General features: G+C 37.1%; 1 protein-coding gene across 3 annotated transcripts in view; it reads right to left on the minus strand.

The window, feature by feature from the left end:
* The window catches only part of LOC129766153 (neuroendocrine convertase 2), a 65,435-nt gene extending 55,058 nt beyond the window's left edge, over positions 1 to 10,377 (minus strand). For all 3 annotated transcript variants that reach the window (XM_055766630.1, XM_055766625.1, XM_055766620.1), the window contains exons 1-3: positions 9,511 to 10,377; positions 1,544 to 1,655; positions 1,238 to 1,489 (exon numbers count right to left, since the gene is read on the minus strand). In XM_055766630.1, the coding sequence (XP_055622605.1) occupies positions 1,238 to 1,489; positions 1,544 to 1,655; positions 9,511 to 9,696 (550 nt within the window). In that variant the 5' untranslated portion in view covers positions 9,697 to 10,377. The remainder of the gene's footprint in view (positions 1 to 1,237; positions 1,490 to 1,543; positions 1,656 to 9,510) is intronic.
* Between the last annotated feature and the right edge of the window lie 1,825 nt (positions 10,378 to 12,202).

Here is a 12,202-nt window from a genome sequence, read left to right on the forward strand (position 1 = left end):
TCAACCTACAGTCATTTGTAGTCCGGAAATATCCCAAACGGTTCCAAGATTTTTGCTGTTAATTTTGACTATTTGTTTTCTTTTCTTTGACAGCATGCATTGTCTTCAACATGGGTAGGCATTTATAGCAGTTAAATTAGTGTTGGTTAATTATTGTTGGTTTTAATTTTTTTTTTTGTTTCATTCGGTTCTTATTAAATTTTAAATAATTTAATTTTGTTCCGGTTTTATTTTTAAACCGTAACAACATGAAGTTCCCAAAGAAGATGCTTGGTTCCGCTTCACCCATTACCCGAGGAAGTCGCCGGAGGAGATGAACCGCTTGAAATCGACGTTGTTCCGAAGTCCGCCAACCCTCCGAACGTTCCCCAGTTACGCCTTATCGAGAATTTCTGTGCAAACCTAGAGCGGAGGGTCTACTCCAACAATTTCGTGTCGAAAACGAAGAGGAACTAATAAATAAATTTAGGAAAGAATAGAAAATCATGCCAACAAATCTGTTTTCGACAACAACCACAGGAAGGCCGCCCGACAGGCCGTCGAAATATTTTTCTTATATGGTCAATAAAATTATGTGTTATTGGAAATTTGTCCCATTAAACTTTCTTTGATTAGAATGAATCGAAGCATTTGTCGTGGCCGAACAAGTAGCGCTAATCTAGCGCCCTCGATTGCTCAAGTTGCTAATAATACAATGCTATTCATTCTTGTCTCTGTAGATTTCGACCGAGTGAGTGAGTTTTCATTCTTTTTTTGAAACTAAATAACCAAAATGAACTCTAAAACATAATTTAGTTGCCAAAACGGGCGCATGGAAGTTGTACAGCAAGTTTTCAATGAGGTACCAGAAACTTTTACCGAGTACTATGAAGAGTTTACAGACCAAAGAATTAATCTCAATTAAGGTTAAGGTCGTTTTCCGACAAATTTTTGGCAAGAAAACGCATGAAACCCGGAATTTATGTTAAAAACTGGACTATGGACTCGATATATATAAAAAAGCCTGAAAAGCAAGTTTTATCATACATCTTTATATAATATCTCTAGTATAAGCAGTAGCATCGATGTTGGACTAATATAGTCCATTGTATGATTAAGAAACAGAAGCATATAACAACATAACATAATTATATCGTAATACGTTTCTATTTTTTATCCAGTAGCCATTCATTCATCCATTCATCCTTCACATCTGAAGTCATTCATCGTTCACAACAACTATATATTTATCGCATACCGTCATCCATAATAGCTGTGGTAACGTTTTTCCCTGTTATTCCTTGATCCCATGCTGCCTGCACGTTGAGATCGAGACGAGGTTTTCCACCGTTTTGACCAGTATTGCGTAGGTACCATTGCATCGGAAAATAAGGATCGGTTGGTGTTTTTCCCACGTTAGGATCTGTTTTGTCCGGAATGAATACGGCAGGGATAGCAGGGCGCATACCGCGTTTAACGCGTTTGAATCCAACTTGTTGAATAGCAGTTTGTACCTAGAAAAATGTTATGAAGTTAATTTTTATCATCGCACTGGGTTTCATAGGTACCAGTGGATGCTTTTTCAATACGCGGACGTGTGTTATGCTACGACGGGTTCTAGCATGGGGCAATCCTGTGTGCTTGAAGTGATATTCTCTTCCGGAGCTACCAGGGAGCTGAAAATTTGAAATTTAATTCAAAGACTATTAGATTACTCTATAGAGAGGAGTAAATTTTTGTTTTGAAAAACTATTGTTATGCGCGATACACTATCGGATGAGACTGAGAAGTTGAAACCAAATTTTCTTTAAATACTAATAGGTATGCTGGTAAGTTTCTTCGTTTTTTTTAAATCATTGCTTTATTCTGCAAAAATGGTTACAAATTTTCAATATTCAAAGTATTGTCCATCGCTAGTCACTACTTTCCCATCTTTCTCGCAATTCACGGATCCCTTTGATTATTTTTGACTTCAACAAAATTGGAGGAGTGCTGGTCAACCAGGCCATGTTGCATTGATCGAAAAAGGTAGTAATCGGACGGAGATTGTTCCGCTCAAGAGATTGCTCCATCCGATTACTCGTATTGTGGACGTTTTTTCTTCAGCGCACGGCTCAAACGCATGAATTGTCATCGGTAGAGGTCCCCCGTAATAGTTTCATTCGGTTTTAGCAGCTCATAGTACACCACATCCAGCTGGTTCCACCAAATAGACAGCATAACCTTTTGGCCGTGAATACTCCGCGCGGCCGTCGATGTTGATGTATGGCCGGGGTATCCATACGTTCCCTGGTGTTTAGGATTGTCGTAATGGACCCACTTTCCATCGCCAGTAACGATTCGATGCAAAAAACCCTTTCTTTTATGCTGTTGTAGCAGTTGTTCGCACGTAAAAAAACGGTGTTCAACATCTCGTGGCTTCAATTCATACGGCATCCTTGTGGAGGCGATCTGGCGCAGTGGTAAAATCCATACCTCTCACGCAGAGATCACGTGTTCAATTCTCACTCCCGACATTCTTCCAAAAAATAGAAATAAAAGTGACGAACCAGCCGGAATGTGTTGAAAGTCACTATAATAGAGAAAAAAAATACGGCACCCAATGTCCTATGTTTCATATCATTCCTATTGCTTTTAAACGATCGGATATGGTTTGCTGAGCTACTCCAAGTGTATCTGCAAGTTCTTGTTGCGTTTGTTATGGATCTTGATCGAGTAAAGCCTCCAATTCTTCATCTTCAAACACGTCTGACACGTTCGCTCAGGTTGATGCGATGACTTTCCGCAGCTTTTTTCTTCATATTGAAGTAATGAAGTAACATTCCCCGCAAAAACACTCCCGTTGGTACGAAATTCGACATATTCGAAGTGGCAAAAAACTATGTTGTTTACGCTTCAACTTTTTGACATATACTGACATATAAGACGTGCAAGACAGTAGCTTTCCAACAAATGTCTGGAAATTTTATTCACTAGAATAATAATCAAGTTACGCCATTTGTTGTAAAACCGGAGAAACTTACCGGTACACATAATACATTTATGTGGCGTTATATGAAAATGTTTCGATGCCCTGTCAAGCAGGCTTACGGAAGTTGGCAAGAACATTAGCCATGTTCGATAAAAAGATGGATGTTAGCATTTTCTTCAATTCTCTCATGGCATTAGTGATCAACTGATCCTCGTAGATCCTCCAATTGAGGTTCGCCCAAAAATGTTCTATTGGTCGCAGCTGGGAGAAGTTGGGAGGGTTGGCGGCTTTCGGTACAACGTTTACCTTACGCTCGTCCATCTCTTCCAGTGATTTTTTGGCATAATGGGCTGAAACTAGGTCCGACCAAAAGACCACATTTTCCTTCGGGTGATATTTCTTGATGAAGGGGGCAACTTCCGGCAGGCACTTCGTACTGTATGTTTCCGATGAGACTCCCTTGATCTCTTCTTCTTTAGCTTCGGCTGTACTTTAAGAGTTTGCAACACTGTCGTGCGGCCGGAACTAGGCTTCCGTTCAACGCTCTCACCATTCTCTAGAAGGGAGAGGATGTTTTAAATGCCGGATCGACTTCTTCGCTGTGGGGTGGAGTTGGCAGTACAAACAGAGCGACGAGTATGGCTGCAATTTCGTAGCTTTCGCCATGGCTACTGCAAATCAAATGATAAGGGCGTCGAAGTATTTTTGTAGAACACTCAATAAACTTGGAATTTAAGGAAAAATTGGTCCATTGAATAATATTTTTTTTCCATCACACTCCCTCATTCGCCCATTTTTCAATGCATATGTTATAAATATTACATTTTTACTACGATAAATCGCCAGTTAGAGCTCTACTTTCGTGCGAACTGTTCGCGACCAAACCATGCATTTTAAAATGCTTGTTCAGAACAGTGCATTGACATGAAAGCAAGGCCTACAGGTGCAACATTGAAGGGTAATCCGCACTAATCCATTGGTTGATAGTTTGGTTGATATAAGTCGACACTATGAAAAAGGGATGAATTGACACATCGTGTTGTTTCAATAAAAAGACTTTGTGTAGTGTGCGTTCGTCCATAGACTGCATGAAATGTCGGCTTAAGATTTTTTTAACTTACCCGCTCGTATTTACTGCTTTGTTCATTCGTTCACTAAACACAAATCAGGTCTGGGTCACCGATCAGTCAACAGTTTTTCTCAAAGCTAAGAATTGATTTTACAATTTTCAAATGCTTTTTCTCAGAGTTATGTGAGATTTTTTTCTTCTTTTAATGTTCAGGACTATATACGAAGAAAGGAAGCAGAACACAAGTTTCTTATCAGATAACTACAGCGTGAAGAGTCTCAATATGCTACATCTCCAAAACCGATGGATCTACTCTCAACAATGTGATCGTGTTGTAAACAGGATTGCCATAAGAATTTGGGTGTTTCAGTTTAGAGTATTTTGTTCAACTTCTTAATAATAGGCAAAACATGGTTCAGAAAATATGGTCAACGAGTCGTTGAAATGATTCTAATTTCATTTCACAGTTTGTTTATGGTCATAGGCAGCCAATGTTTTAATTTAAACTGGATTCTTCCAGTTTTTTTTCGATCCAGTAAAACAGTTAAATCCTAAAATGTTCCATTTTTTTTAAATATCATCCAGTTTCATCCAGTTTTTTTATATGTGTTCCAGTTTAACCCACTTTATGTAAAATAAATTCACAATGTATAAATATTAGCTCTCCCAAGGTTGCAACAATAAAATCTGTGTTTTTTATCTAAAAAATCCTTTCATCTTGTTTCTTTTTTCAGGAAATCTGTATTGATATTTGCATTGAAATCTTTAAGAACAATTTTGAAAAATAATCTCAGCTTTAGTATTATTTAGTATTAGTATATATCATAGCATATGACCATTGCCTAGGATACGGAAAGGTTGTAATAGAATTTCCTCTTTCTAAATAAATTAATCGGGTATGTTTTTATTTAAATTAATATTTTTTATTCGAGCTTTCGTCGTTCAAAGGTTTCACGATTCCGCAAATAGTCTTAAAAGTTATTTTCCTGCTCTCACCCAGTTCAGTGGCTTCTGTTTGTACAACTTCAACACCAATGTGGATATATTTGGCTTCGTTAGATGATGTTCAAAATCTACATGTTTTTAGTAAGTGCTTTAGATGATGTTCAAAATCTACATGTTTTTAGTAAGTGCTTTAGTAAGAGAAAGGCGAACAGTGTTATTTATTAACTATACCGCTAACCGATGGCGCAGACTTTTGGATTGCTTTGCCTTAAATCGAACATGTGAAGGCAGGACATCACGTTACATATGAATGTCAGAATATAATGACTCTTCTGATTCAAAAGATTCAATGAATAAAATTTGTGAGGGTGGAAAAAAATATTATTATTGTCATCAAGCCATAACTAATATTGGAACGTTGTTTGAATAAAAAATCTGTAAATTCTACATGAATCCCAAAAATGGATAATCTGTAACTACAGATTCTAAGTTTCTGCTTGCTGATGAGCTTATAGTTTCATTGTTGAATGCTCCGCCAAGCCCTGATTTAATAAATGATTAATTTTTTTTCGCCATTATCATCGCCAGACAAAATTGACCAATTGATTTTCATTGAAGCCAATATTCTTACCCTTTTCACGGCTGTAGTCCATATTATTTATGATGAATGAATTCGCATTGTGCGGCACATTGAATTCATTAGACAATGTTTGTCTTTTTACTACCCTTTTCGAACCTTTGAATTATGTCCAATTTATTTTAGGCGTTGAAAATTTTCGTGTATTTCAACCCATGTTGGGCAGTGAATGTTTTCGAAGTGAAACAAACGATACTTCAAGCTATTGCCTGAATTTAATATCAAAAGCTTTATCCAAATAACAATTGCGCAAACAATACATTATTTTTTAAATTTATTGCAAATTTAATGCAATTTCATTCTAGGGCGTGATTCTTATTCAACAATTCTTCGATTAATTTGTTTCATTAAGCTTCCCCCATCTTTTATGGTTTAAATTTATGTTTTTGTAAGTATCCGAAAATTTAAATCAGTTGGGCGTGAACAGATGTTCAAAGTTGATTAAATCTTATAATACACAACATAGACTATTTACGTTCGTGGGCACTGACATTGACACATACACTATGAGTGGAGTAAAATTGAAAATTGTCGCAATAGAGAATGATTTGTATGAGCAGAAATTTGTCGCTACAGGGAATGGTCGTTGTAGGGAAATGTCGCAATAAAGAAATGAATGTCTAAGTGATTTTGAAGGAAGCTTTGGAAATGTCGTTATAGAGAGATTTATCGCTATAAAGATTGTTGTTATAGAGAGCTTTGACTGTCAATCAATTAAGTAGATGTATAGTATTTATCATTTTAACAGTTGCATATATTGAACAATAAACCGGTGGTATTGAAGGCCAGCACGTGACGTAATTCTCGCTAAAAGTGAACGACTCTTCTTTCAGACCTTTATTTGATAGATTTTCTGAAAAAAACACATAAAGTCTTTTTATTTTATGAAATATTAATGGCTGGGAATCTCGTTTTGTTGATTCAATTTCCATTTTTGATGGTACAATTGAGGTACACTACTTGGCCACAGATCGATTCTTCTCTGAAGCTATATCGGCGATCTGTGAACATGATGCGACGTTGTCTGAAACTTGTCTGATTAGATTACCGAGCTAACTTTTCGCATTTATGACTTAAGGGGGAAGTACATTATGAACATTTGGAAAAACGAAAAAAATTTAGCCTAAAAGGTTCTCTGGGATGTCTACTTTACTGTAGTTTGCCCGATGATCCGCTCCGAAGTTACAAACCAAGTAGTGAACCTATGTTTTGCGTAAGGAGCGCGTGCAAAATTCGCGCAACGCACACATCAGTTGCTTGCGGGAATGGATATCCTTCTGGCTACCAATGCTATCGAACAATATAAAGAATGGATATATCTAGATTGATTTTTGAATTGGTGGATTTGTGACATTGATGCATGCAACCAAAAGTCTAAAGTTTTACGGTCCAGGAATTGCAGACTGAAGATACGATGTAAAATACGAAATAAATGTATCCGAAATATGAAACGCATTTTTCTCAGAACCATGTTTTGCAAACCGATGGGAGTTCTACCTCTGGAACGGTCTATCCGATTTTGAAGTAATTCTCCACAAAATGTCCTGTCATCGTACTTAGGATTTTTTTTATATTAAAAAAAAAATAATTTTTTTACAAACCATTTTGTAAAAATAAATATTTCGAGAAAATCCTGCGATGATAGGAAATTTATCCGAGATAACGTAAAAATGGTAGAAATCGGTCCACTAGAAAAATTGTACAATTCCCATCAGTTTACAAGGTTTTGGCTGTAAGGGTTCAACAAACCGATTACAGCTATTCAGGATCAGTCCAATTGACACAATTTTTTGGTTGGTTGAGAAATATCTATATATATATAATTGACCCGTAGTTTTCCAAACAGAACAAATATATATTTACGTTGTTCAATGACAGATGGCTACGTTCGCTTCATCGAACTACCATCCACACATGCTCCAGTAACATCAGTTCGGTTAAAACCAGGTGCATTGTCGGCGAACTGGAAGCCTTTTTGAATGAGCACAATCAATTATTTAAATTCTTCATATCATACATGCTTGAATTCCAAGGTGACAACCAATCATCAATCCTGATAAAACTGGAGAACATGTGTGTAGATCCAATGCGCATGTTGTTGAAGACTTTGCTGGAATCCTGGTAGAAGACTGCACAGCGACTCGAGTAATCGTGATTCGAAGAAGAAACAATAATCTGGAGTTCGTCGTTGACACACATCTTCTTCTTCAATGATACTAACGTTCCTAAAGTTCCTTACGTTCGCTGTCTGATCGTAGAATTACTTGCGAACGGTAGAGAGGTAGAGAGCGAACGACTACGATTCCTATGACACAATAAACAGTGAGGAAAAATACATTCACTTGCGAGACGCTATCATGAGCAACGCCGACCATGCCTTTGCTATTACCATCACGTTTGTTCAAACAAAAAATGAAATTTTCGATGACCAGTTACAACATCAACCCGATCGCCATATTATATAATCGGGCTGTGCGAATATAGCAACCTTGAAATGCAATTCGATATAGATATCATTGAGCTTCGTGTTTCGTGTTCCGTGCGAAAAGAGAGAGAAAATTCGGGTGAAATAAACACGCTTTTAAAACATCAATTATAATGAAAATAGACCCTACCAAAAAAACGAAAATATGCTCTAATATGAGTTATATGTCATAGAATAACACATTCTCTGCAAATGGATAAAAATCGGAGAGAGATTTATAGAGTACGCGTCAGGACTATGTCTCTTTAGTATGTAAACAACATCGAGTAATAATTTCCATTCAATTTTTAACAATTTAAAATTATTTTCGAGTCTGCTAATGATGGATTATGAGTGACTGTAAGATACTTTTACCACAAACATGATTCATGGCCCGGTGTCGATCTAAAACTATTATCGCCTTGATGAAAAATGTACATAGCGTTATCCCAAAGATTTCACCAACGACACGAGGGCAAGCGTAGGCGGATGTCCAATATATCAACGAAGAAGTACTGATAATGGCGGACAACCATTCACAAATATCAACATTCACAATCGTTGGGTAGTACCATACTTGCCTCAGCTGAGCAAAACATTTAAACATTCAATGCTCATACTAATGTTGAGTTCTGCAAATCGATGAAGAGCAATAAATACAATTGCAAGTCCGTGAACAAATATGGCTGTGTTTCAAATTCAGAATACCGATGTGAATTCTCCTCGATGAAATGACAACGACGGAATAATGCGCTACCAAATTCGTCGGTACATCACCTCCAATGAAGTTGTCTGGCGTATCTTTGGTTTATAAAAACGGGTTCTAGCAGTTATAAATTTAGCCGTCCATATTGGAAACAGCTAACGTATATTTTTCACCAAATAATGTTTATGACAAAACAACGTTTGCCGGGTCAGCGAGTATATATATATATATATATATATATATATATATATATATATATATATATATATATATATATATATATATATATATATATATATATATATATATATATATATATATATATATTTTTTTTTTTTTTTTTTTTTAATAAAACCGTGTTATAAGATTAATCATAGTAGTTCATTTTCTCGTTGAAAAACATCGCGGAAATCGCATAATTTTTATGGTGTTCATAGTGCACTACCCTCTTAAGTTTAAAAGAAATAAGTAGTATATCTAACATATGTTCACAACCAAGTGTGTGCGTAGATATGTAAACTATTACGAATTTGGCAAGCAGAATAGAGCATTGGATATTATTTTCGTGTCACAGGATTTTATAACAGACATCGGTAACTTAATTGGATATTCCATTCAGAAATGTTTCCGTCGGAGTAATACGATGTATAAAAAATTCGAATATTGTATTTGATTTGCAAGAATGACTTTTGGTTTTGCAAGAATGACTTTTTAGTCATTCTTGCAAAAGATTACTTACCACTCCGAGATTAATAAAACCATTCCGTTCGGCTATTCCTTGTGCCAGTTGAGCGTTTTCATTCCGTTTGAATTTTACCAGAAAGGAGCTTGTAAAAACATTGTTGGATGATGGCTTCCCATTAATGACGGCTAGTGCAGAGCACAGGAACAACCCCGCGAAAATATGATACAATCTGAGTAACATATTGCAGGGATGTTTGTTGTAGCACCAGATGTTAATCCTATTTTTCTTCAAATATACACGCAGTCGGAGATTTATATATGACACAAGGGATACAAGTGTTTTGACGCAAATCAACCACCAGCGGTACGTGTGTATGGGAGAATACTAGAAAATCAATATAATCTTCTTTTCAGAAGTTCCGTAGAATCATTGATTTCTCTGAATTAACTACACTATCTTCCGTGCGGACTCAAATACTTATTCTATTGTTGGTTCCTTAAGGATTCTTGAAAATGAGCACTTTTATGACCACCATATTGTAGCGAATGTTGAAAAATGCATTCCGACAAAATCAAAGCTTATTTATCATACAACACTTTTTGTTGAGAAAATCACTGAGAAACGGCTGACAAAGAATTCGATTTTTTTCCTTCAAGTAAAGCTCCTGAATCAAGTAAAATAGAGGCGATACACCTGATCTACACAAAATTGTACAACTATTCCTCTCTGGTACGCGTATGTTTCACGAATGGGTGATATATCATTCAACATAAGCATATAATCAGCCGAAATATACTCTCGAAACGTGTCACTTGTCCGGTTGGCGAGGGTTCAGTGGTCGGAGCTTGCCATTACCTTTGTGGAAAACTGAATGGAAACATGATTGTATATAGGAACTGCTGTTCAGCAATTGAAAGCTCGTTTTGATACGGTATAATGCAAACTTTTGGAATTGAGCTTTTCGTGAAGGAGAAGTGCACGCGTTCCATAGCGCATACCACAATGCGCACATGTCAAGGGAAACTGTCATTTTAATGTTACATGTAAAATCTCGGGAAATTGTCATTGGTCATCAGATGGTATCCAGATGGTACGTACTGCCGAAAAGGAACACGAAAAAGAAAGATGGGAAGCATGTAAATGTTCTTTACTCCTGATAACATTAGATGAACAACATTTATTCGTCTAGAAAAAGTATGCTCAGCTTGGAAAAAATCGTTTTGGACTAGTTTCCCATCCAAGATCATATCTAATCAATTAAGTGAATCCAAGACTGTTTTCAACGGACAACTAACTTCCACTTTTTTTAATCAGAAATGAGAATGAAAGTTTTTTTTAAATATTAAAATACCCTCAAACATCTAATGAACATTTATGGACTTGATATTCGATTGAACCAGCTCAACGTATTGTATAAAGTCAAAAACGACTGAAGCAATCATATGCAATCGGTATCGATGTTGACGTAACGTGTTTGAGCTAGCATTAGAACACATCTACCATACGATAGTGTGTAATGCTTGACTCCATGTTGTATAGGTGATCAATATATTAGGTTGGGGAAAAGTAATCCATTATTTTTAGGTGAAACTCAAAATTTTCTTTGATATGCTTCGGATTGTCCATATGCACCGTTTTGTTGCAAAATTTGTTGCCATTCTAAAGGTAGCTTCATAATGGCTCTCTCATAGAAGTCGTGGTCCTTACTGGAGAAAAACTCTAGCAATAGATTTTATCAATTCTCTCTTGACCCCAATTTCTTATCACTCAGGAAGTTTTATAATGCAAGAAAAAGGTGGCAAACGCTTGGTGATGGAACAAAACACCTCCTCTGTTGGCCGATTCTGGACGTTGCTGGTCAATCGTTCAATTCTGGCCATATTAATAATGCGAAATGTAACCTTTACAATTGGACAACAATCAGAGCATTGAAAAAAAGCCCGATTCCGGACGGTCGACGACCTTGAGCGACAAGAAGCTCCAAAGGATGCTGAAGAGGGAGATCGAGGGAGAAGTGGCTACATCACTGCATGCACTTGGCCAGGAGGTCGGTGCAACCGGCCAAACAGTGAATAAGTATCTGGCAAACATGGAAATATATGTCAGGAAGCGGAAGTCCCGTCCACTGGTCTCGGAGCTGCAGGCAACGACGCTGCGGGAGCGGCTGAATAAGATGACCAAGTCGATTTTCCCGATTAGTCGCGACGTGGCGGTGGTGATGGACGACGAGACCTATCTCACCCTGGATGTCAATGACTGGCAGGACACTTCGTATTTTACTTCCCGCACGAAGGAAGTGAGCTCCGAAGTGAAGTTTATTTCACACACCAAGTTCCCCAAGAAGGTGCTGCTGTGGCTGACAATCAGCGAGAAAGGGATGTCAAAGCAGCTCTTCTTTAGCTTCACTATAGTACGAAGTGTCTACCGGAAGTTGCGTCGTTCATCAAGAAATACAGGGCCTCTCAGATTAAACGCTCACCAAAAAAATCGTATAACTAATTATAATTTTTTTTTCACTCCGTCGATGGTAACATGACATTCCCCACTTCGGGACGATAATATTCGGCTGCTCGCTCAGTCTGATCGGATGGTTTTTAGTGTCAAGATGTACAATTTACAAAAACGTGTATTTTTAGTGAAATCGTATTACTCGAGCAACTGAACCCTTATGAAACTTTGTCCTCTTATGGTAAGAATTTCAACATTTCTCATCGTCGATTACTTCCTCTGGGGTATGTGAAGGACC

The sequence above is a fragment of the Toxorhynchites rutilus genome, chromosome 1 (genome assembly GCF_029784135.1).
Source record: "Toxorhynchites rutilus septentrionalis strain SRP chromosome 1, ASM2978413v1, whole genome shotgun sequence".
In the NCBI taxonomy this organism is placed as follows: domain Eukaryota; kingdom Metazoa; phylum Arthropoda; class Insecta; order Diptera; family Culicidae; genus Toxorhynchites; species Toxorhynchites rutilus.